Source organism: Rhyacophila brunnea, unplaced genomic scaffold (assembly GCF_057557595.1).
Source record: "Rhyacophila brunnea isolate RB1 unplaced genomic scaffold, BYU_Rbru_1.0 scaffold_15, whole genome shotgun sequence".
Lineage (NCBI taxonomy): Eukaryota > Metazoa > Arthropoda > Insecta > Trichoptera > Rhyacophilidae > Rhyacophila > Rhyacophila brunnea.
The window spans coordinates 7,787,904-7,813,323 of record NW_028232806.1 but is presented as its reverse complement, the minus strand read 5'-3'; the positions used below and the strand labels follow the sequence as shown (position 1 = coordinate 7,813,323).

Here is a 25,420-nt window from a genome sequence, read left to right as displayed (position 1 = left end):
TTCTTCAAAGAGAGAGGATTTCCCGAGGCTAATGTAGTAAAAAAAAAATCAAAGCCTTAGGGGTTCTTTTCGGAAAAGTAGAGGAAAGGCGACGTAGCGGTAGCGGAAGAGATGAAGTAGGTATATGAGCCATCATTGTGGTATTACGATCTGCTGCTCTTCACGAAGGATCAAGAGCTTCTAACGGCAAACATGTCAAATATGGATTAGGAGATCGGGTTATTGAGGATGAATCTGTAATTAAATAATGAACTACTGTTCATTCTTAAATAATTTTTAAAATCATCGGGATAGTTTTGACGTAATTCACGAATTAAGGGTAGTTGACCAAAACGCCGTCTATAGTCTTAAACGTTTCGTTTTTTGTTTTGACTTAAGCTTATACTTGCGCCTCCACAAGCTACAGCTAGTATAATATTTCTTCTTTGCAGGTAGGTATATCCATTTGTCACCCGTTATATTTTGGTTATGTTGTGTGCGGAAGGATTGAATTGTTTTATCTCAAGAATGGTTTGTTTACGAAACTGTGTTTGAGCTAAATGTTAAAATGCAGTGTGTCAAAATAACACACTCACACACACTCTTACTAAAACCGTAGAATTGTTCTACGCTCCAACGACTTCCACGATCATGCCGTAATGAACGCGCGATATGCCTTTAGACGTTCAATCCCGGCGCGCGCTCCTCAAAACATGCGCAAAACGTTGCGCTATCGCGCAGGATATAGTTGTCGTCTAAATTGTAGCAGCAAACATCTGACACGTGTGTTATTACGCGCCCAATAACGGGTTCCGGTGCATACGCTCCTGAGCATGCGGTAAAGAATGTGTGTGTAAAGGCCGCTATTGACTGGTTTAACATGAAATTTCTTGAATTCTTCGGTAAGCATTTTTGGTCGGAAGAGATACCTAAATAAAAAGGGGCCTCGAAGTTTCTCAAATTTTCCGTTATTATTTTGTCTCAGAAACAAAAAACCTATACATTTTCAACAGTGATGACAACGCGTACTATATTTTTTCCCCAAATACTATAATTTTGGAGGATCTGTACTATAATTCCGCCTTAAAAACATGGCAACACTGGTGCCGCGAGATGATGCTAGGTGTGCCGCGGTGCAACAGCCAAATTTGCGTACATGGCTGGTAATATATTTGAGCACCTGCATGAACTTAATAAAACAATGCAAGGTCAGAATGAAAATATATTGACGTGCTCTGATAAAGTAGAAGAATTCAAAAATAAACTCGAACTTTGGCAGAAGGCGTTAAGACAAGGATCTCTACAAATGTTCCAAAGGAACTACCAGAACACCATTGAAAATAAGCAATTAATTTTCCTTCTCAAAAACATTTAACTTTGCTGCAAAAGAAATTTCATCAGTACTTTCATACAATCAATGCTACTGGATACAAAACCTTTTTGCAACCAATGCCGAAAATTCTATAGAAGCGCTTTTCCTATAAATTCGAGAGGAATTTGTTGAATTGATAATCGACGGGACGCTAAAACTGAACTTCGCCGATGTTCCATTGGATATTTTCTGGATTTCGGTCAATAAAAAATATCCTCGGATTTCCGATAAGGCTATCGCAGTTCAGCTCCCATTATCAAGTAAAAAAAAAATCGCTATTTTACTACGCTAGTATTAATATTTTAAAACATGTGATTGTAGGATACAATTTATTATTATTGTGTCAATACTCGACAAATAATTATTCCTAACTTGACAACTAACCATAATTTAACCTCGAACACTATTTGAAAAACGCTATTTTAGAGTATCACACTGTCTTTACTCTTTAACCTTAGCAATAGGTAGGGGGCTCCGCTAAAGATCTTGGCCTGGGGTCCCCGTTCAGAATGTGGGGTCCATGTTATGGTGTAGGTATAAATTGTTTTACGTGTGGTGTGCCGCGGAATTCTGGGAAGACCTTTGGTGTGCCGTGGGTGGGAAAAGGTTGCGGAGCACTGCCGTAGACAATGCGCGGGGACGGGTGTTCGCGCGTGTTGTGTTGGCGTGTCTAGCTTGGCGCATTCAAGATCGTACATGCGTCGGGCTCTTCCCATACTGCGCGCATAGAGATGTTCGCACTGAATGGACGGACGCCAACGCGGGAAACGAGCGAGCAGCGGGTGTCTCAAACCATCATGACTATCATGAGCTTGCCGCGTGCATCTCGTGCATTAAATTTGTGGTATTATTTTCACAAAGCATAGATAGTGCGAAATGATGTAAATAGTAGGTAGGGTAAGCCGACCAGTGAATGAACAAAACTCGATTATTTGAAAATTATAGGAATTTGGTGATATTTTTCTGAAGTAGCGATTTTTTTTACGTTGGGAACACTTATATCCATATGAAAACAACTTTAGAAACCCCCTCCTGCCTCACTTGCCAAGGAGGTGGGCTGATATTCGGTCAACTTTTTTGGTCATGAAGTTTTGTTCCTAGTACTAAGGAGTGAGCGTGGTCCGAAATTTTAATTGTGACTTTTTAACCCTTTTCCCTGCATATATTACCCAATTATTGATTTTGTTGAAGTAACTGGAGATTATAAAGGTAAGATATCCTTTTATTTGTATGTTTTTTGTGCCGTAACGTTAAATATGAGTGTTCATTAAGTGGTCTTTCTAATGGAAGTTAATCCAATTAATAAACGGTGTGTTTATTCTTTAGATTAGTCATAATTTATTTAAGTATTTATTATTATAGCCTGTAATGATTATAATATATAGTTGCAATGTCGATATTTATGTATTTAAATGTTTTAGGAAGCTTATACCTAGTATTTGAACACTACGGTACCAATTCATTAACCAGCATTTTTAATCTAATGAATGGACCAAAGAATTTATGAATGTATTATGGTTGAAAAGTAGAAATTAACTTTTTTATCTATGATTACTTCACAAAAAGGAATATTTACAGTACAATAACAGTTTTTTTGATGTGGCGGCAGATAAACGAGCAACTTTAATGTTTAAAAAAAATTCAAAATTTTCAAATTTTTTAAGAAAAATCATTTTCAATGCCATAAAATTACTATTAACATAGGTATACACAATTTATTGTACTTACATATTGTTATAATTGTAAAATAATAAATGCTTAAAATGTTTAATATGCTTAGTTCATTTACTGGTTTTTTTCAGGTTCATTCTTTAGATTCTGTTGTTTTTATTTAATAAAACGCATTTTTTTTTTGTAGTACTTATTCCACTTTTAATCAATAGATTAGGACCGGTTTTGTCCGCCTCAGAGGGACATTTTCAAGTTGAAAGTTTCCGAGTTGAAAATGTCCCTCTGAGGCGGACAAAACCGGTCCTAATCTATTGATTAAAAGTGGAATAAGTACTACAAAAAAAAATTGCGTTTTATTAAATAAAAACAACAATACAATGCAGTTCCACCATGAATTGACAGTTAACAAAAAAAAAATAGATTCTGTGTTCAATTACTGGGCTTTTCTGTGTTACTTTATACCTATATTATTTTTTTATTAAACAGAGATGTGTTGCACATTATATCTATTAAATTCATTTAAATCTATACAAGTTATAGATGAGTACAATATTTTTTAAAAGAACCTATAAGAATACCTTTACATTTTTAGAAATTTTACAACTGTCCAAAGTTCTTAAGTGTGCATTCACTGGGCGGCTTACCCTATACGTTTTATAACTTTGCACTTTTTACTACACTGGTGCCTTTTTGCCTTATTACGTTGCATAAAATTATATCAAATGATATTCACTTGTATAATATAATAATATGTAGTACCTACTAAATAAATAAATAGATAATATTATATGTTTAAATTTCAATAATTCTTAACACACATAATATTGTATACCTACTTATATTTATAAAGACTTAAAAAATGTTTTTTTGTCTATAATTATTCAATATTCTTTCTAATTTATCTAATTTCTCTATATTTTATGTTCTTCCTACTCTCTTGCTTTATATCTTGTCAGGCTTAACTATATTATAATTTATATGGAAACTTTGCTGGTTGCAATATCTTTCTTCTAGTCTATTTTATACATATTTGTAATCTATGAACTGTTTTAAAAAAATATAAATTTAATAAAAATAAAATATTTTTAGAATATATTAATTACATCATTTCCATCCTAGAGCCGGGGTGCAAAGTTATGAAGCGTATACTCTACACCTACATTACAGGTACGAGTACCATTTCGCCAGTAACCATTCATACCATATGAACCGAAAAGTAATTTTAAAACTTAGTTTTCTTATATATTATCCAATATATAATCAAATTATATTATCAACCAAGGGTATTTGATGGAATTTAAATTCATAAATATAAATTTACCAAATAAACAGGAATTAACTGTATTAGATGACGTGTGTGTATTCACCATTGATGGTGTTTGAAGATGCCGAAAGGCGATACTCGGATCGCAAAAAATGACTCAAAAAGAAGTTATGTAGTATTAAGTAGTCTATGTACCGTCTATGCACAGAGTCATCAAATGTTTAAAATCAATATAAAGGATAATAAGGCTTAAAAATTATGTAAATAGATTATCTACAACGTTTAAGGAATGTCCAGGATAATGCTTTGAAAATAGCATAAAAGCTCCATTGTGACATACGCTGGGCATGTGGGCCCTTAAAACTAATGTTCTAACTAACCTTCCTTGCATTTCTTTGTGTTTGGTATGTAACTTGTAGTTTTTAAATTCAGGCGTGACTCCAAATAATTGTCATCGGTTATTTGGCTTCTCTAAATGCTATTTATACTGTTCAAGTTTGAAAATGATTGTTCACATACATACTATGTAGACTCGAATATGAGTTCGGAAAGTTATTACATGTATTAAAAATCGTAATATCTATCTTATGTAGATCTTTTAGTGAGCTCCAGTTGTGTAGTGAAATTAAATTGAATTTTTCTCTCTCCGAATCCTTCATTTTGGTGGCAAGACCTACATATTTGGAGCTCCATAACTCTTTGTTTGTTAAATCCACCAGTAAAATTGTATTTCAAAAGTGCTCATGTCAATATCAAATGGAGAAAAATTTAATTTGTCAACTTTTGCAATGGGCAAATTTAAAACAACAATAATCATACCTTTTTGCATCAACCATAACGGAGGAAAAATTAGGCTCGCGATAATGTCATTATATAATAAGTGTACAAAAAATTGTGAATTTTGTAAAACTTGTGAATTGGGAATTTGGCAAAGAGCCACACGCCAATACCCAAAGAGCCGCATGCAGTTTGCCGACCCCTGGACTAGGCATATGACCCCAAATTATATCGGCAGTGACAACTTGTAAATCGTAAAACTGACAAATCAGCGAAATTTCAAACTGTCTGAGGTGAATGAAAATCCACCCCGAAGGTAAAATTATGGTACCGTCTATGCACAGTTCACAATTTTATTAAAATCCTATACCATGTCATTAGGACGTAAAGCTGTGTAAGACCTAGCGAGACAAACTGGTGACAGCCAGCTGGGTCTGCCAGTAAAGTAATTAATATTCCTTGATTAATTAAAACACAAAGCTTTTCCTAATCACTCACTTGTTTGATTGTTTTCATGTCGACATTATGTGACATCACAACAATCGAATATAAATTGATGAAATAGATAATATAGTATTCAAAATTAGTTATCCGTTACAAGATATGAATAAAATGAAAAATTGTTGGTCCGACATAATATTATGATGGTACTGAATCGAACTCTCTGCATAAAGAGTTACCTATGGGATAAGACCGACAGATATGGAATATGAACATTTTTAGGTTAGGTCTTGTCGGCAGAGTTATCAGTTTGACCGTTACCAATTTTTCGGAAGGAAGAATTAATATCAGTAGATTTCATAAACCATCAGTAGACATGGCAACACTGAGTTTGACCGATTGTCAGAAATATTTTGAAGACTATGACGTAATCAGTGTTGCCATATTTTCAAAGTGGAATTATAGTACCGAGCCTACAAAATTATAATATTTCGCCAAAAAATATAGTACGCGTTGAATGACTCAGATCAGTGGTCGGCAAACCGTGGCTCTTTGGCCCCTTGAGTGTGGCTCTCGAGACAAATGACCACGTGCGGGCGCGGGGTGTCGATCGGTCGGGTGACGGGTATGTGGCACAGAGGAAAAGTTCCTACTCGAAGCATAAAGTTACCTATTTTTTTCCAACAAACTGCAAATCCTACAGGTATTTTTGTAATCAATTTAAAAATTATAATTATTTTGTGTTGGTGACTTTTTCCCTATTTGACATGGCTACAAAGAAGAAGCAAAGAAAAACGGATGACGAAAGCCGTGAATTTAAAGTTGAATGGACCGAGACTTTTGCGTTTATTCAAAACATAAATGGAGCTCCGACCTGTCTTATTTGTCAGGAAAAATTGGCGCATAATAAGAAGTCAAATTTGGAGAGACACTTTACTACTAAACACGTGTCATTTAGCACTAAATATCCTGTCGGTGATGCAAGGAAGAAAGCAGTCGCGGAACTTCAGAAGAGTCAAGAAAAATTAAGTTCTGTATTTAATTACTGGATACAATCACCCAACAATGTTAATATTGCAAGTTTTGTGGTTAGTCAAGAGATTGCTAAGAGAGGAAGACCATACACAGACGGCGAATACATAAAAAGCTGTTTTATACATGCATCCAAAAAGTTATTTCGGGATTTTAATAACAAAGCAGATATTCTAAAAAAAATTAAAGAGTTACCATTGTCTGCTAAAACAGTCAAAGATAGAATAGACAAAATGTCTTCAGATATAACCAACCAGCAAGTCGAAGATTTTAAATTGGTTTCAACTTTATCAATAGCAGTTGACGAGTCTTGTGACACAAATGATACAGCGCAAGTTTCACTTTTTGTACGATTTATTTCATCTACAGGTCCTAAAGAAGAGCTTTTAGGATTATTGCCACTCAAAGGTCAAACACGTGGAGAGGATATTGCAAATGCTGTAATTGAGTGCATGGAAAAACATCATATTCCACTCGATAAGATTGTGTCAATTTCAACAGACGGGGTGAAAAGTATGACCGGCATAAAAAAGGGTTTGTTGTTATTATGAAAGAAAAAAATAATCACGAGATACTTGCTTACCATTGCATCGTTCATCAAGAAGCGCTTTGTGCGCGGACATTTCCAGAAGAAATTTGCAAAGTTATGGAATTCGTGATTAAGATTATCAACTCCATTATAGATAGCTAAAGCTCTTTATCATCGGCAGTTTAAAGAATTTTTAGTTGAAATGGAGAGTGAGTACGCAGATATTCTGTTGCATAATAAGGTACGTTGGTTGTCAAGAGGAAACGTTTTGAAACGTTTCGCTTCCATAAGGAATAATAACAGAAATTAAAGCATTTCTCTTTGAGAAGGGTATTCACTATCCAGAACTAACGGACAATCAGTGGATTCAAAAATTTATTTCATGGTAGACTTTACACATCTAAATCAGCTTAATCGTAAACTACAGGGGAAAGGAAACACAATTTGTTCGATGTTAGAAGAAGTTATTTCATTCGAAAACAAATTACTTATCCCTTTTTGCTCAAGATTTTGAAAGAGAAACTTTGATTCACTTTCCAAGTCTGCTGAAACATCGCCAAGAAAGTAATTCTGATATTGACATTTGCTATTTCAAAATGACAATTTTAAATATGAGGAAAGCTTTTCTCAACAGGTTACAGGAATTCAGAATCTTATCTCCCTTTAATGTTGACATTGGCAACTTTAAAATGCAATTGCTGGATTTAAAAAACAAAGATTTATGGAGCTCTAAATTTGAACGTCTTTATGCGGATATGGAAATATTGGAGAAAAACACATCTGAACTTAGTTCACAGCACAAGTGGTCTGCTTTGAAAGACCTGGAGAAGGAAGATATGATGATTTTTAACACCTGGAATGGTATACCTGACTCATCAGTTGAAAAAACTAGCATTTGCTGTTCTTTCCCTTTTCGGTTCTACATATTCATGCGAACAATCTTTTTCAAGCATGAACCTTATCAAGAGTAAATTGAGAAGTCGTCTTATTGATGAGAACCTGGAATCGTGCCTAAAATTAAAAACTACAACCTAAAATCCTGACTTACTAAAACTTTCCAAGGAGATGCAAGGCCATTGTTCACATTGAGTGTATGTCAGTTATTGTCATAATTTATTTTTATGGATATCTTACTAATAATTTAATCTTTAACAACAAATAAGATCATTATTAAGTCTGATATCAAGTTTTATTCAGTGTACCTACCTATAGTTTAATTAAGACTTTAAACTTTAATTAAGATTTATAAATTTAATAAACAGTGTACCATGTACCGTGTACCCAGTGACGTCCGGTGGGGGTAGGCAGATTGAGCGTCACTTGGGAGTGGCAGTTATTTGAAGGGCGGCAAATCGTGAAGAATCATTTGGTAAATATAGAAATAGCTACCTAAACTTAGTAATAACGAAGATATCTTTCTAATAAAAAATACAGGTCATTGGTTGGAAACAAAATGTATTAATTTACATAAAAGATTTAACTGTATTGTAATTTTTTTGTCGAGTTCGCGATGCCTAGTTTACTTCCGTTGGCTTTCGACATCCATGGTGACGAGAAACGACATTGTGCACGGATGATACAAAATACTGTATAAAAAAATGGGCTGACATTTTGCCGCTCCCCAGGGGCGGCATTTTAAGTTTTAAAAATTTGGCTCTCAAAAGAAATCTCAATTGCTATTTTGTTGATATTTGGCTCTTTTGACTAATGAGTTTGCCGACCACTGACTCAGATGAAGGTAATTAATGTCTCGTTTTTTTAGAGAAAAATTCAAAAGTTAGGTATTTTAGTTCTCCCGAACAGCTTTAGCGCTATTTTTTATCTTTTGCCAAATTTTTTTCGGATTTTCAAAATTATAGTATTTTGGGTATACTATACCTGTTTTATATCGTACATAGTACGCAGACGAAAATTATAGTACAAATACTATAATTATAGTACGGTTGGCAACACTGGTGTAGGTATATAAATGTTTTGTTCAATCATGTGCATTTAAATATGATAAATAATACATCTCAATCATTCGAATATAAAGCAATATATTATGTGATTATCATAAACGATGCAATATAACGTGAATATTAATGTGAGGTGTTTTCAAGCTATGTATGTTCAATATAATATGGAATGTTACATTCTCAAATCTTGTGAATTATTCGTTGAATAAAAAAAATGGTTTGTTAGATATTTAAAATAGATAGAGGGAACAACTCAATAAAAAAATCTAATTACAAAATACAAAATATATGACAAAAAAACAGTAAAAGTTGAATAAAAATGTTTTTTTGCTCTAATCTTGTAACATTGTTCGAAACCACTTTAATAGATTTTATGAATTTTCGCGAAAATTTTGAATTAACTCTCTTCGTATAATGTGGTTTTACTGGAATTATTATTTATACAGTTCATGGTAGGTGGGTAAAACAATGAATAACAAGATGTTATATAATAATTTATTAGATATTGTAAAAAAACTACGGTTAACATGCAATTGTAAAAGTTGCAATGTATAAAAAATACCCAATATACAAATATGTACTCATTAATAAAATGAGATAGTCTGTCTTTCATATTACAATGATAATTAAATACTATGGTGAGAGATGATGTATTAACAAAATGGATATGATTTGACATTCATAAAATCACAACAATATGGCGACGGAGTAAACCAACAACAAACCAAAATCCATCCTTTATAAAGTATAACAAATATGTTAACAATCACAAAACCGCCCAACTTATATATTATGTTGGTGAAGCCGGTAAACGATCATAAATTACATAAAAGAACAAGTGACAACAATGATAAGCCCAGTTATATTTGGTGACAATAACACCTTACCTGCGGGGGGCTATTCTAACATACCACTCAACTCCAAAAGCAGTAAAAAAAAAAAGTTAAATATGATAATATGTCGTTTTCAGTTACTTAATTATCTCGGGAACTGTCAGATGTGATATTCTTCAACATGGCCGCGATGACTGCGAGCTGTTGAGTAAGATGTATTAACTGTGCTAATCATTGTGGATAACCACCATTTTTATGGAATTGCTCTTAATGATATCCATATAATTTTGGAGCACTACAAATAACAGAAATGTGTTAACTATTTAGAATAGCCCTGCTGGAAGTAATTCCCCAAAAGGGGAGACTTTCCATATGCATAGTCTTATTTCCAGTAATAACATACCAAAAATCACCATTAGTATAATATGCAGTGCTACGGTTGACATCTCGAAAGATGGTAAACCCTATTACAGCTACAATGTAAAATTTCTTTCAGTGAGATATTGTTAAAAAACTAAAAATCGTCCTCCATATTCTAAGATAGCAGGCGTAGCATAGCATGTACTTTTTTAAAATTTACTCATCAAATCGACGTCGATGTTAGTCACCCCAAGTAGAGGTTTTTGTTTTAATGACGTGACAAGCCGATGATGGGCACATGCATGACATATTATATGAATATGAATGATGATTTTTGGTATATTATTACTGGGATGTCTGACAGTTTTGTCATTAAACAAGACATAGTCAGAGCAACGCCAAGCGAGAGAAAGTAACGCAATAGACTTTATGAAGTACAGCCGAGAATAGCAATCGTAAATATAATCACATTAGCCATACCTAATTCGTGTGCACAAGAAGAAATCGCATATGCGCATGTCTTAAGTTAAATTGTTCCACTATTATAACACTATGCATATGGAAAACCTCCTTATTATGTAATTATTTCCAAATAAAACCCTAATATGACTGGACTAATATTGTACAATCTCTTGCAGTTCCTGGATCCATAGTAAACGTAACAAAAATACTGATTCCTTTTTCTATAGTTGGCAAGGCCCAGCCAAAAATGTAACATGTCACACCCCTAGAACAATACCGTCACAAACCGGGAAATGTCGGTTTTTAGCTGTAATTGCCAAATCAACTGCCTGGTCAGTATTTATGATTATGTAAGACTGCCATATATTCAGCTAGTACCATGTGTAAGTTATACTAATTATTATTGCTGTATTGCAATCATATTTTAAAAATACCGGAACACTGCCATATTATTTTGAAAATCTAAAATCATTATATTCAAAAAGCTTAATATTGTATTCACTATCCACGTGGTTTGATTCAGTTAATTTTAAATTTACGCTGAGACAAAGAAATAAAGAAAGTTGAAAACTTCAAATGCGATTTACTCAGAACATGACATTTGGGATTGTGGCGGTGTTGTTCTAGGGGTGCGATATTATACTGAATAAAGATCAAAATATTAATGATACATCATTCTTGACTCAAAATTATACCGAATTGTAAAAAATAACAACAATAATTAAAATGTTCATGTAAATATATTTTCACTAAGTTTGTAAGTGTATGGTATAAACGGATACGATCAGATGCTTATAATATACTTTGTGAAAATATATTTTCATGAACAAAAATCATAAGTTTAGTATGGCACACGGTTCTAAACCGCTTACAGATTCAGTCTATGGATGGCCTCTAAGTTTGAAATTTTAAAACTATAAGAAAGAACACAGTAAAATAATACAAAATGACAACAATTTCTGGTGTTTACGAGGTTTGCAAATTTTTCTGTTGTTTGGACATAAATTATGAGGTTTTCATGTATTATAGCACCTGTATACATTCATGGATTTACTGGCAGCAATAGTGTGTATCAAAAAACCGATCGAAAAAATCCCAACTGTCATGCATGAAAATTCAGAAGCTTCCGAACTTTTTGATTCATGCATGCAATCTTGCAACTTGCATGACAATACGTGTTTACATAATATGCATTTTCTTGTTATGGCCGTGATAATATGTCCTGTCAACAGTAAATCCATGCACGTGTAAACGGGATATTATGACGTGTTATAGTTGCAACAATTTTTGACAGAAGTACATAGATACAATTTAATAATTTTGAGTTATACAAGATAGACTGACAATATGATAGTTACTTTATTAATATTATCAGTTTATTGTAGTTTTGGACCATTCACACTCTGGTCGGAATAGATATTCAATCATAATATAACTAGACAATAATTACCTATTAGTCTGAATCATAAATGTTTACTATAGTGGACAGTGATATGTATATAAACTGAGATATCGGCATATTAGATACATAAATTGGTATTGTGCTACGGTTCAGAGACATGAACATTAACAGTTGCAGAATTTATTTAGGGTTGGCTTAAGTCCACCCCAAGCTTTAGGGTCGCAAAAGAAGAGATAATTGACTTAAATTTTGTTTTGAATATGTGGCGATTCAAACCACTCCCAAAGGGACATAGATTAAATTTTACTGTCAATTTAAAATGTCTTTATTTTATTTCAAGGTTTTATGATTAGCAGACCGATTTCTGAAATTAGAAGTGGCTAGACGAATAAAATAAATCCACATGAGATGGTTAAAAATGTTAGCTTGCAGTATCCAGTGATGCCCTCCAAATCTGAAGCTTGTGTTACTATGTACTCAGTAACACAAGCTCCAAGAGTTTTAAGTGTTCATGACTCCGTAACACGGACAAATGACAGCCAATGTTTATCATGTAAACAATGAGATGATTTTATTGTATTTTACTAGATTTAGAGGAAGTTGTTGTTATTGACATTTAGGCTAATTTCAGAAATGGGTCCAGTTGCTATTCATAAATATTTTTTATAGAACAAATGCTCGAGATATACTTAAAACTCACAGTCCTAAGACTGAGGCACTAGATGACGAGTTCCGATGGTAGAGTTAGTTATAGCTTAACTTTGAATGCAATGCGGTAACCGGTTCACAGTGAATGTAAATTTTCAGTTGGTTACTTCGTTATTAATTAATGTATTACCATTTTTTTTTCAAAATGAAACAATCATCATTTTCAACAGACAGTTCACCATATTGCATTTGAAGTATAAACAATAATAAGCACTACGATCGAAATTCATAATTTCGTGCAGCGTCCTAAACATAATAGCCCTTGTCACAGTCCAAGTACCAAAATACAATAAGAATTCAATAATATACCCACGATATTACACCCACGGTGGCCGCGCGGCTTAAGCGTTGGACTATAACGCCGTGGGTCCCAGGTTCGAATCCTGGGTCTGGCTAGTACACATATTGTTTTTCAATTTGTGGGTGAGTCAAGGTATGGACCTAATAGGTTGAGCAAGTGGCTGACATCCATTTCTCGTAAAAAAAAACAAAATCTGTTAATACAAACCTCTACGGATCGGACATGGTCGGAAAAAAAAAATTAATTATTGAAAAAACAGACCATGGACCTTAAAATTAAGAATCACTATCGTTTTGATCGTCATTTAGTTAGATTTTTATTTAATTAACACTTCAATGTAAGTACTTGATACATTTAATTTAAAAATATATAATATAATCAGTGTATGTTTTTAAAAAAAATAATCTTGAACAATAATAAAAAGGGTACATGTAATTTCTTTGACACAGAAAAACTCTTTAAATAAAATTATTCACTATGAGATTATACATTATGTTCACAAAAGTCAAGTTATAGTACATACATAAATGTTGTGAGATTCTATAGCTAGCTACCATCATATTAATGTAAATTTATTAATTACTAAATATTAGTGTATAAGAATAATGAAAAAAATTTATCTAATAGGTATGTGTTTATAAATGCAAAAGAGATATATTTAAATTTTAAAAAAAACGGTGGAATTTACATTGTTGCCTTATTGACAAATAGAACTATTCTACATTTGCAAAATTCAAAAATATGACTGTTAAAGTCAAAGACTATTATTATAGTCAGGCTGTGACAAGAAACTGTAAACTTCGATCTTGGTGCTAGATATTGATCAGACTTCGAATGCAATATGGTTAACTGTTTGTAGAAAATGATGATTGTTGCATATTGAAATAAATGATCTGTCAATAATTTGAAGGAAATTAGCAATCGAAAATCTTCATTTAATAATGATTAATAACAATAATTCAATCTGTCAATAATTAGCACTACCGTTGTAATTCACAATTCAGCGCCACGACCTGTATATATAGTCGGCCATGGTTAAAGTATGTATATTTTAGCAAATTTTAATAAACCAAAATATATCACTCAGTTCCCTTCACAGGCATTTAATTTGGAACCTATTTTAAAACTGGTTTGGTTATATAAAACCTTTTTTGAAATATGTGTGGAATAGATTAATCACTAACGCGACAACATTTTGGATAATATCTGTACCTCAGAGCCAGTTTGTCATCTACGTACCTATATGACTTCGCAAATAATGAGTTAAATTCAGATTTTGTTCCCAAAGTATCATATTGTGTTTCAGAGCCATCTTTTGAGTCTATTCATTACAGATACCTGCAGGTCTATTCAATACAAAAGGCGACTATCGACCGCTAACGTGCAAACGTGATAATGTGTTAGTATTTGTTACATACATTTTATATTGAAATATTATAATTGTAATTGTATTGTAATCAGTTAATCAGTCGAAACTGTCTCTCTCTCGCTCTCTCTCTATCGCTCATGCTCTAAATTTTAGCACAGGCAGGGGGCATGCCGTTAAAATATATCATTTATTGCAACAATTAATACCGGCTAATTATAATTGTTACAATACGTGTTAATAATTTGATACAAACATACCCTAGTTAGCGGTTTTAGCGGACGAAAGCAGCCTTTTGTATAGAATAGACCCGCTGGGGTTCCTAAAACCAAATGCTCATTAACTGGTTGAAAAAAACCTTGAATAATTGTGGTAACCTAAGTGTTCTTTTCAGACATACAATAAATACAATGACTGTGAGGTACAGATAGTATTATAATCATAAAATAAGTATTTGAATAAAATTGAATACTTAATTTTTCAAAACTATTAAGTCTTTGGATAGCCTTAAATCTAAATTAAAAATAAAGTACACTATGCCATTAACAGACAAAAAGATAAATGCAATATTATAATATAAGATTAAATGCAAATAATTTGGTAGAATATAAATTTAAAAGCCTCAGGAAAAATTGAGTATCACTATATAATGTCTTTAGGATTTATCAACTGTGTTGCCTCTAACTTTTTTTATTGTGTGTGCGAATTATAAACAACTTTGAAAAGTAAATTTTGTTCAAAGAAATGATGTGCGCAAATATTCACCAATGTTTGAGTAGATAAATGATCTCGTCAAAATATTATGCCGAGAAAGAAAGTACCGACATACTTACAAAAAGTTCTTTCTTATCAATCAAAAATTTATGCGGAAATTGGAAACATTCGCGTACACACATTAGAGAGTATGTTTGTTCACCAGTTCTATTTATTGTTAAAGCCCATAGTAGCACTTGTGGTCACAGGACATATTTATACGGAATAACATTCGACAGGCGTACATTTCGCAGATAGAAACAAAAGTATCAAATTGTTGACATCAATTAATTTTAATTATATTTTGTAATTCAATTTGAAATAAAAATTTTGAAGATTTCCAAATTAATAGCCAAATGGTACATTAAACTCTGTTTCCAAGATACACAAGTGGACCGTCCCGTCCAAACTACAGTAAAAGACTGTCAATTTGAAGTCGACGGGACCGAAAATCGAAATAAAATTTGGATTACGAAATTTTTTATTGCAATTTTGTAACATGCTTCCATTTCCGATATAATTTCTTTCAGATTAATATCTATTAATATGGTTCAATCAACATTAATTTTAGTGAATATTTCGATGTACGGCGAATTTCGAATTAACCCTGTTCGTATTAACGGAGTTTTACTGAAGTGTTTCAAACAAATGTCTACGCACATGCATTTGTATAAAGGTTAAAGTTTACCAAGAGTTGTGTAATTTGTTTGTAGACAGATGTATGTATGTAGGTGTTTAGAATCAGGACTCGTGGAGTCTGACTCGTTTATGTTACATTAATCGGTAATGTACGTGTACTTTGAAAGAACTACTTTTAAGTCAGACATTTTTATTAACAATGACCGATTAATTTTATAGTTTAATTCGTAGGCTGAGAGTCAGATACAAAACAGAGCCCTCGTTATAATTAATCTGTAGTAAAAATCATATTTTCCATGTTACATATTGTGACATAAAATTATACATAGAAAAATGTTACTCAATCTATAAAAGTGTGGATACGTCTAGATATTTTTAAGGCAGGCAGATGAGGCCTTTGCCAGTGTCAAGATGTCTTTGAACTCTTCTGGAAGAGATGGCACCCTCAGCCCAAGGAGTGAGGAGAGCTCCCCCAAATGCTAAACCGGTTCCAATGACACCTGTACCTGCCGCCCAGCCTGAAAAAAATCCTCGTGATTAGTCACACGTCATTGCTTGACAGCGCAATGAAATTTGTAATAACAATAAAAAAAACTTACAATGTACCAAAAATAATAAATTTTCATTTAAGTATATATTCTGTTCATAACTGAAGAGTGACATTGTAAAACAAACATAGTCCAAAATGACATAAAATAGAGATGTTTACCGCTGTAGAGCCGAACGTGTTATCCAGATAAGGATTCCCTTTACAAAATATTTCAAGGGTTCCTCCAAGCACAAGATATTGGTAACCACTGAATTCTAGGCAGTGAATTTTTGACCTGCTTTTTCTCTAATGCCCAGTTCAGACCAAAAACATCATTCTGTGTGTGAATAATATTGTTCTTTTGCGGCGGAATACAAAAAAAACATGGGCATTTGCATCAGGATATTGTAAATGTTCAAAAAACAGTTTTTATACAATGTTCATTTGTTGACACACAGATGTATCTTGGATATCGGATGATTGGACATATCTCTTTGTTTATCATGATGAATGAACTAACCAGCGCAGTCTTATAATTTTGACTGTGTATTGCTCTCAGATTGTTAGATATACCTACCTTAAAAGTCTACAATGTATAATTTTCAAGAGTTCTTGCTGTCACTGGTCCATACCTACATTATCTTCAACAGGGGACTTTTTCTTTTAACAATGTTTAAGAGCCCGTTCTCTTCTGATGTCATGGATCTTCAGATTGAATCCCATGTTGTTTTTCGATGTGTGTTTAACCTTTACTATGCCTCACGATATTACAATGGCAGTGTCTGAACACACATTGAATTTATGGCGAAACTCTTACTAAAATCGCTGTAATAACGATAATTTGCGGCTTAGTATTTCATAATTATTCAAACAGATGTCACCGTGTGTTTAATTTTTTAGATTACGCAAATCAATCGACAGTGGCTAGAAATTTGTGTTTTAAGTCGGGTGAGATAATTCGCACAATTTGTATGTGCGGCCTGTCGATCACGGCCTCTAGAGCAAAAAAGGCGTAAAACCGGTTAAAGCCTGAGTATGAACCCAATAGGTTGAGCAAATGACCAATATCCATTTCTTGTTTGAAAATCTGTTGATAAACTTTTTCCAGTCAGTCAGACAGTCAATAAACAAGTCAGAAGTAGAGCCAAATAGAAACAAAACTCCAGGTTTCCGAGGTGTAAATGACCACTGCTTCTAAGAGAGTTTTATTGCTTTAATGAGAGAATTTCAAAATGTTTTAATAAATCCAAAGTAAAATTTATCGCTGAAATTTAATGAAAAAATCTAAATCTGTAATGAATAATAAATGCTAATGGTTGCTCCAAGACTTACCCAGTGTGCAATTGGCCATGTAAAAGATGTTAGCATCCTCACCGCAAAGAGCTTGGACTCTCGGAGCGGACCAGCCCCATGGGTAAAGCAGCAATCCAATCAGAAGACATATTCCTACGATAAAATTACACATATTTTTTATACAAATGTGAATAGTATATTCATATACATATTGTGTTGTTACCAAATGGTATGGGTGTTGTTACCAAATGGTATGGAAATGCATACATATAAACTAAAATCAAAGTAATTCCCATAAGCAGTTTTGAAAATTCTGACCAAATATACACCTTGAATAAATCACAATATGCTTGTTCAAAGCACTAGCAGACATGAAGATCCAACATAGTGTTGGTATTATTAAAAATATGGGTTGACCATAAACTATTTCTTCGTTAGATTGGTGGCTGCACTGAACAGTTTTCCCTCGCATTTTTACATCAAAACTCAGTTGTCACAGCTAACTATAAATATATTTTATGCATGTAGATAGAGAGTCGCGGCCATTTGTCATATAGAAAATATTTTAGTTTTGTATACTTATTATTACTAATTTACATTTCAGTTCGTTGATTTGTTGCCATCTCGAGGATAGTAAAGACAGTACTGGACAGAGAGATGTTGACAGTTGAATTGATGAATTCAGAATGGCACGGTTAACTACGGCGCCGTGACTCGCAAAGCGGGCGGTAACTTTGGATATTTTCGTACGTTCTCGACAATCTTCTCCAAGGCTGTAGGTGAATCGTGGCAGACGGAAATAGGAATTGTTCAAATTTTCTCACGATCGTTCACGATTCCAGAAAAGTGATTTTTAACCATAGATAATATCTTTTCGCAATCGTGGCAGACAGTCGGGCCAGACGGAATCTGCCAATGTAATTTGAGCATTAGAAAGTTTGTGTTACATCTATTGTTTACCAGCACAGCGCATGTAAATTGCAAACTCGTGCAGAGGTAAAAAACCACAAGAACCTGCTCCTACCCCAGCGTTAAAAATACTTGAATTTATCACGTAACAACCATATTATGAACAGTATAAACTGTAAAGTAACGTAAAATAATACATAGTAGTCATGGCTCATTTTGAATCCTAGTGTGCAGTTACATGCATACCCTGTTCCCTTGCAAAAGACTATTTCTTAAAATCAGATCACTCTGGAAGTTAACAGGATTTAATTGAAAGTCAGTCAACGTCTTGTCTTGCAAGGATGTTTTTTTTTGTTGAATGACTATCCATTACCACGCATGAAATGTAAATTGGGGGTAATGAAAAATGGAAAAATTAAGTTTATTTTTTATTAATCACACAAGTTGGTTCGGTGCTTGATTATATAAAAAACTTTCAATATTATAAATTGATTTGAAGGTTTAATCTTGTACCAGCGCACCAGTGTATCAGTGCTAGTAAAAAAGCTTTTATGCCGTCATAGCATCTTATTTTGTTAGAATTGTATTTGAGTTCACCTCTTCTTCACCGGAGAGTTGGTCATCAGTAGAGACCGGATTATATGCATTTGCATATTTAGCCCATTCTCACCGGTTATTGCATATTTTACCTAAAATCTAATGATAATGCATATTTTCGCTATATTTAATATTTCGAGGCCATCAAAGGTGTAGTAAATGATTTCGATAGTGCTGAGGTTTATAGCAGTTTGTCAGTCCAAGGAAGCATTTAACGATTCTAATATTAAAAAAATCGGTGTGTGTACTGTACGCGCGTTAGAAGTTATACTTCTTTGGCGTAACAAAACAAAAACAAAACTTGTGATAAACTAGATTCTTCGACTAGCTCGTAATTATCTTGTTAAATTACACACTCAAGAAAAAGGACCGCTTATTGGTACGCCGTTGGTTTATTTCTATACACTTTAACTTATATTACTGAATTATATAATTATTTATCATTGTTTTTATTTTTAAAGTAACAACTGCCCCTATGACATTTAATAGTTTGTTTACGTAAGGAATTGCAAATGGCCGACAATAATAAATTCGCTGCCTAGCAACGGAACAATTCTAAACTATAATTTTATACTGTATAATCGTCACGATTGCAGTATCATTCTGTGGCGTAATGGTTGTGCGTTCGGCTGATAACTGAACAATCTTTGGTTTGAATCCAATCGAGTGTGTTTTTTTGTGTGAAAAAATAAATTATGTGTTACATGTCACACGCCAAAAATACACTCTGATCTGATTCTCCAAACGCGCCTAAAGAAGTATAACTTCAAAAAAAACATAGCTGTGATTAGCAGTCATTTTTTCCACATACCTGTGAGTATTAAAAAGCTTGAAACTCAAGGTTTGGCGTTGACTGAATCTATTCAGTTAATGAATAAAATCGGCCAAATGAACTCCGCATTGCCATAGGTATTCCCGCGTAAACTTAGTTTGGAAACATTTTGAAAAGTAACTGAGGCTTTTAACCTTTGTGTCAAATTGATAGTTTTATTAACCCATAGCTTACGGGCCGCACAAAATTGTGTAATTGCTAATTACTTTTCAAATGCAAATTAACACGTTAATTACAAAATTAATTAAAAGGGCCCGTAAGCATTGTGTTAATGGGACCTTTTGGGTGAACTTTTGCCAGAAAAAATAAGTTCTAACACAACACTTAAATTCAAATACTGCCCAGTTACCTCAGTGGATGTGAAACAGTCTTTTTATAAAAATATATTGAGTGATCGAAGACACAATCTACTACCGAACATTTGGAACAGTACCTGATTGTTAACATTTACAAGAGTAACAAAATGTTAAATAATTGTTAATTATTAATTAATTACATACTAATTTATTGTACTTGGCTGATTTTGAAATAAAAAAACTAAAAATAACTATTTTTTTATTATTTAATGTTGCATATTTTGACACTTTTCATGAATATTTTCATGCATATTTCAAGCTTTTTATGTTGCGTATAATCCGGTTTCTATTCATCAGACTATAGGACAACAACATCTTTTTGGCTACGTGTTAAAACTGTGAACTAACATGCTCCTCTCATTTTTAACCGCACTTCCATTATAAACTAACAAGCTCCTCCCATTTAATCGCTAACAGCGCTTCCTTCACGTAACCAAGAAGATGTTGCATAAGAATAGTTATCTAGGATATAAATGTTGAATTTTTTACTTTAATAATTCTAAGTCTTAATTAAATTTTAGATATTTTGGACGAAATAGCGGAAAATAAAAATGTAAAACCGGGTATTAAATGTACTAAAATGAAACAGGACTGCAGAGACTACATGCAAATAGCGGGAAATGTGAATTCCGGACACGGAAATTTGGGATTCAAGTGTATTTTTAAAATAATCAGTAGATACATGGCTCTTCGATGGACATGACAGGATGAAGCTCACCTTTGGCCGTGGGTGGTGTCTACGTCATGATTATCGTGTGAAGTCAAGTGTCATATTATATTATGATTGGGTATTAGTAAATAGCCGATAAGAATCAGTGAAACGGTGAACAATGCATATTCAATTGTGTAGTATAGAATAATGTGTTGTGATTTCTTTGCTGCGCGGTCCACCTCCGAAAAATATGTGTACCCATCCTGATACCTCTCTTGTGGTGCAATTCCCCAAATGTCTTGGAGTGAACAGTTTGCTGCTCGCCTTTGAAGATGGTGTCAGTATACATATTACATATATTATAATAAACAATGTTGTTAGCTTACCTGCCAATGCTTGCAGTACTCCGGCTAACGAGTAGAGGCTCTTTCCGCAGACACTCCTGTAGCAGCAGCTCATCAAAACTCCCACCATAGACAAACAGAGAATCGAGAGACCTGTCGAGTGAAACAATACAAAGTAAGTAAAATAATAAGTCTGACTTAACCTAAACTATTGTTTTACGAGAAATGGATGTTAGACACTTGCTCAACCTATGAGGTCCAAGCAAATATTGAAAGACCCATGACTTTATAAGCAGGCACGTTACCACTCGGCCATCACCTTACATACTGTAGTTTAAAAGTTAGAAGAAATCATTATACAGTAGACTCCTGATTATTGGGGCTAATGGTGGGGAGAGGCGGCACGGATAATCCAAACTATGGTTTTTTCTTTTGAAAATACTACATTTATTATACATTATATATTTCTAAAGCAGACAAATATTTTAACATGTTTAATACTCATTATTTATTAAGAAAAAATCTGTGATTTTGATTTGTTTGCATGAATCTTTGATTAATTTTCTAATATCTATAATTTTATAATTTCTAATAAGTATAGTTATTCAGGATTTTTTAATATGTGCATACCTAAGAGGATAAAGAAATAAGTCGCCTTCCAAGCAGGCGGGAAGACATCATTATCTGTGGCGAGACCCTCCTGAGCAAACGGACCGCACAATTCTTTGTGGTTGATTTGGGTGCATCTGTAAACAATAAATAAAATAATAAAGACTGATATACAACATTCCAGCAAACAAATTATACAGCAGTGATAATAGTTTGGGTGAGATTGTGTCGCCTTGCCAGACAACTTTGCTAACAGGAAACTCGAAAGACACCTTATGAAATTTTAAACTTGCTGGTTCATCACTGTATAATATGTTATAGATCCATCAATATAAGTTGTTCGCCGAGTGAGTGCGCCACATGCTAACATTTGACACATCATTCAATACTTTTTATATTGGGATGAACTTAGTTCTAAATTCGAACACCTGACGATTTATGATGGTGCCTATATAAATATTCATAGTCAGGGTGTTTATATAGCCTCTGGAAATTCCTTGGTTGTATCGTAGTATGGTATTCTTAAATTATATTTCACAAAAAAATCATAATCCACTGCTGGATGAAGGCGCTCTTTCCGCGTTATGCCCAACATGCCCATGTCACGTTGCGCTACCTACTCGTAATTTTTGGATTTCTCTTGCATTAAAAGTTCATGTTTGACACGTATACGTGAGCGTTGATAGCATGCATGGGTTGAACACATTATGCTTAAGACACAATAGGACCCAAGGCCTGAATAAAAACAAACCATAAGTGCGAATGTGAAAGTATTCGGCACACTTATATCTCCCCAATATGCGTTAGAGTAAGATAGAATTTCTACGGCTAATTAATTTTTTTTTTTGTACACATCGCTGTACTAGTGAATGACTCCACTCGTTCAAAAACTGCCACCATGTATCGCTGAAATTTATTGTTTTTGTGTTAAAAAGTTAGTGGTGGTTATTTTTAGTTAATTTAGTAGAAAATATGATTAACTATGTTGTGTTTAAATTTGGTAGCCGTACTGAGGAGCAACATGATGGTATAACGTTTCATAGTTAAGTTAATAATAATAAAATTGAGGTTCTACTGTGCGTTACATGCAAAAAACACGTCTTCATTTTGCCGAACAATACCCTCTCTCTTTATATTATTACTCTGAGATGGGACGTCACTCTGATGGTTCTATTCTCCACTCCATGCCAGTTTGGTACTGCGGCAATCTCGTCATACCTACATAATAAATGTACCACCGTCAATAAATAGGTAATTGTCCAATATAATATGTGGTTATATTTCTGTGAAAACATAAATATATTATAAGTACCTATCTCTACTGACAATTATTAATCAAAATTAAATTCAGAAATTCTGCTGACTATGGAATTATTGTGGTAAAACTAATGAGCGCATACTTTTAATTATTCACAGGAGTTATGCATGCTCATCAGTCATCACATCACACAATTCTGCAAATACGGAAGGTAGGTACATAGGTAAACGTAAAAATTCGAAAAACAATACATAATAATAATCGTCAGGTTTAATTATTTAGATACCTAATACACTGTAAATTAGGAGACTATTGAAGGCTTTTACAGCGACTTTATTCCATTTATATTGATGGTCTACGAACCTGTTGAAAACTCCCACCGTCGGCACGTACGATTCTGTTCCGTTCGGAGTAATTTTTGATTTGGTCGGTCCAATCAACCATTTCGGAGTCAATATCGAAAATACTATACACATTACCGCCGCTAAATTGGCTAAAAACAACACTAAACCTCTGCCGGTCACTATTACGATGCACATCTTTGAATTTACACAGTAATACGCTATTCAAATTGGATATAAAAACTTTTTCAAAACGAAAACATTGAAAACAAACTTTTGGGTGGTTGGTTCGGCAACTTTTGATTTTTTAAGTTTTTTCTGAGTATAGTGCTGCCATTTTTTTGTCACCGAGTTATAGTACGCTACCCAAAAAAATATAGTACCTATTCCGAAAAAGTATAGTACGCGCTGCCATTAATAATTTTATGTAGAAAATCCATAGGTTTATTGTTTTTCGCAAAAAAAAAATTCGAGGTTCTTTTTGAAGTTATATTTTAGACTCGTTTGGAAAATTGTGACATTTAGTCACCCGACGACATGACGTAATTGTGACGTAAGCCAATACACGGTCGAGGCAAGCCGCCGAACGCACACAGCTTAAACATGCTGAAACACCTATTTGTGTATGGGGACAATGGATAACGCCAGTGTTTGAGCAGCGTTAATTTCTCGAATGCTATTATCACTCCGGTAGTACGTAGCAATGATGTCATATGACGTCATGTCAACCGGGTGACTTGGACTCGCAAGTTCTAACATAAGGCCCCAGAGTGTATTTTTGGCGTGTGACATGTAACACATAATTATTTTTTTCACACGAAAAAAATCGCACTCGATTGGATCCGAACCACGATTGTTCGGTTATCAGCCGAACGCACTGCCTTTACACCACAGTATGATAGTGCAATCGTGACGATTATATGTACGAAGAATTATTCCGTTGCCTAGGAAACGAATTTATTATTGTTGGCCAAAAAAGATGGTGAAAAAATATTCTTTCGCGTTGTGAATTGTACCCACTCCTTTGTATATCTGATTAGCTGTCAAAACTAAGCTTAATATTTTTAAGTGTGATAGGTAGGTAAGTTACTTTTGTTTAGTATTACATACCTATTTAGTTTATGTGAAAACTATTTTCCAACTGTTTGAATATTTTTGGTTGATGTGAATTTTGACGAACGCGGTGTGCGATTATTTTATTTTGTTACGCCAAAGAAGTATAACTTCTAACGCGCGTACATAAGTACACACACCGATTTTTTTATTAAGGTACCTCCTTTGATTGAAAACACTTACCGGCAAAATCAAGAAATTCCATTTTAATTCAAAATCCAGGGTATTTTTACCTGTTTCTTGCTGTCTTAATTGTCTTCTAAAGCAGTGCTCCGCAACCTTTTCTCACCCATGGCACACCAAAGGTATTCCCAGAATTCCGCGGCACACCACAGGTAAAACAATTTATACATCAAAATATGGACCCCACATGATAAAGCGAGCCCCCTACCTATCGCTAAGGTTAAAGACAGTGTGATACTCTAAAGTAGGTAGTGTTTTTCAAATGGTATTCGAGGTAAAATTAATGGTATTCATTGTAGATATGTATAGTTATTTTTTGTATTTATTAATACAAACACTCCCCAATAACATATTTAAAAATATAAGTATCAGCGTAGTAATATAGCGCCGCAGGCGACTTTTTTTTAACCATTAGAGAAAATTTATAATTTGTGTTTATTCCCCCCTTCACGCCCCTCCAGACTAGAGCTCTGACGAAAGAGAAACCCGAAGTTCTTATCACCCGTCAAGTATGACTGCTTAGCATTTTTAATTATAGCTTGAGTTGAAAAAAGTTG

General features: G+C 33.7%; 1 protein-coding gene across 1 annotated transcript; it reads right to left on the bottom strand.

Moving 5' to 3' along the window:
• Nucleotides 1-15,150: 15,150 nt before the first annotated feature.
• On the bottom strand, nucleotides 15,151-23,893 carry LOC147074873 (LHFPL tetraspan subfamily member 2a protein-like). The gene is made up of 5 exons (XM_085943002.1): nucleotides 23,590-23,893; nucleotides 21,990-22,105; nucleotides 21,402-21,512; nucleotides 17,709-17,822; nucleotides 15,151-16,365 (listed from the first exon to the last, which is right to left on the bottom strand). Exons 1-5 carry the CDS (start codon nucleotides 23,763-23,765, stop codon nucleotides 16,223-16,225), a joined length of 660 nt encoding a protein of 219 aa, XP_085799128.1. The 5' UTR covers nucleotides 23,766-23,893; the 3' UTR covers nucleotides 15,151-16,222.
• Nucleotides 23,894-25,420: the final 1,527 nt, after the last annotated feature.

Coding starts and splice junctions, on each gene's coding strand:
- LOC147074873 (XM_085943002.1), bottom strand. CDS start 23,765: ATGTGCATCGTAATAGTGACCGGCAGAGGTTTAGTGTTGTTTTTAGCC. Junction 22,106..23,589: donor ACGGTGGGAGTTTTCAACAG/GTTCGTAGACCA, acceptor TATTGTTTACAG/ATGCACCCAAATCAACCACA. Junction 17,823..21,401: donor AGTACTGCAAGCATTGGCAG/GTAAGCTAACAA, acceptor ATTTTATCGTAG/GAATATGTCTTCTGATTGGA.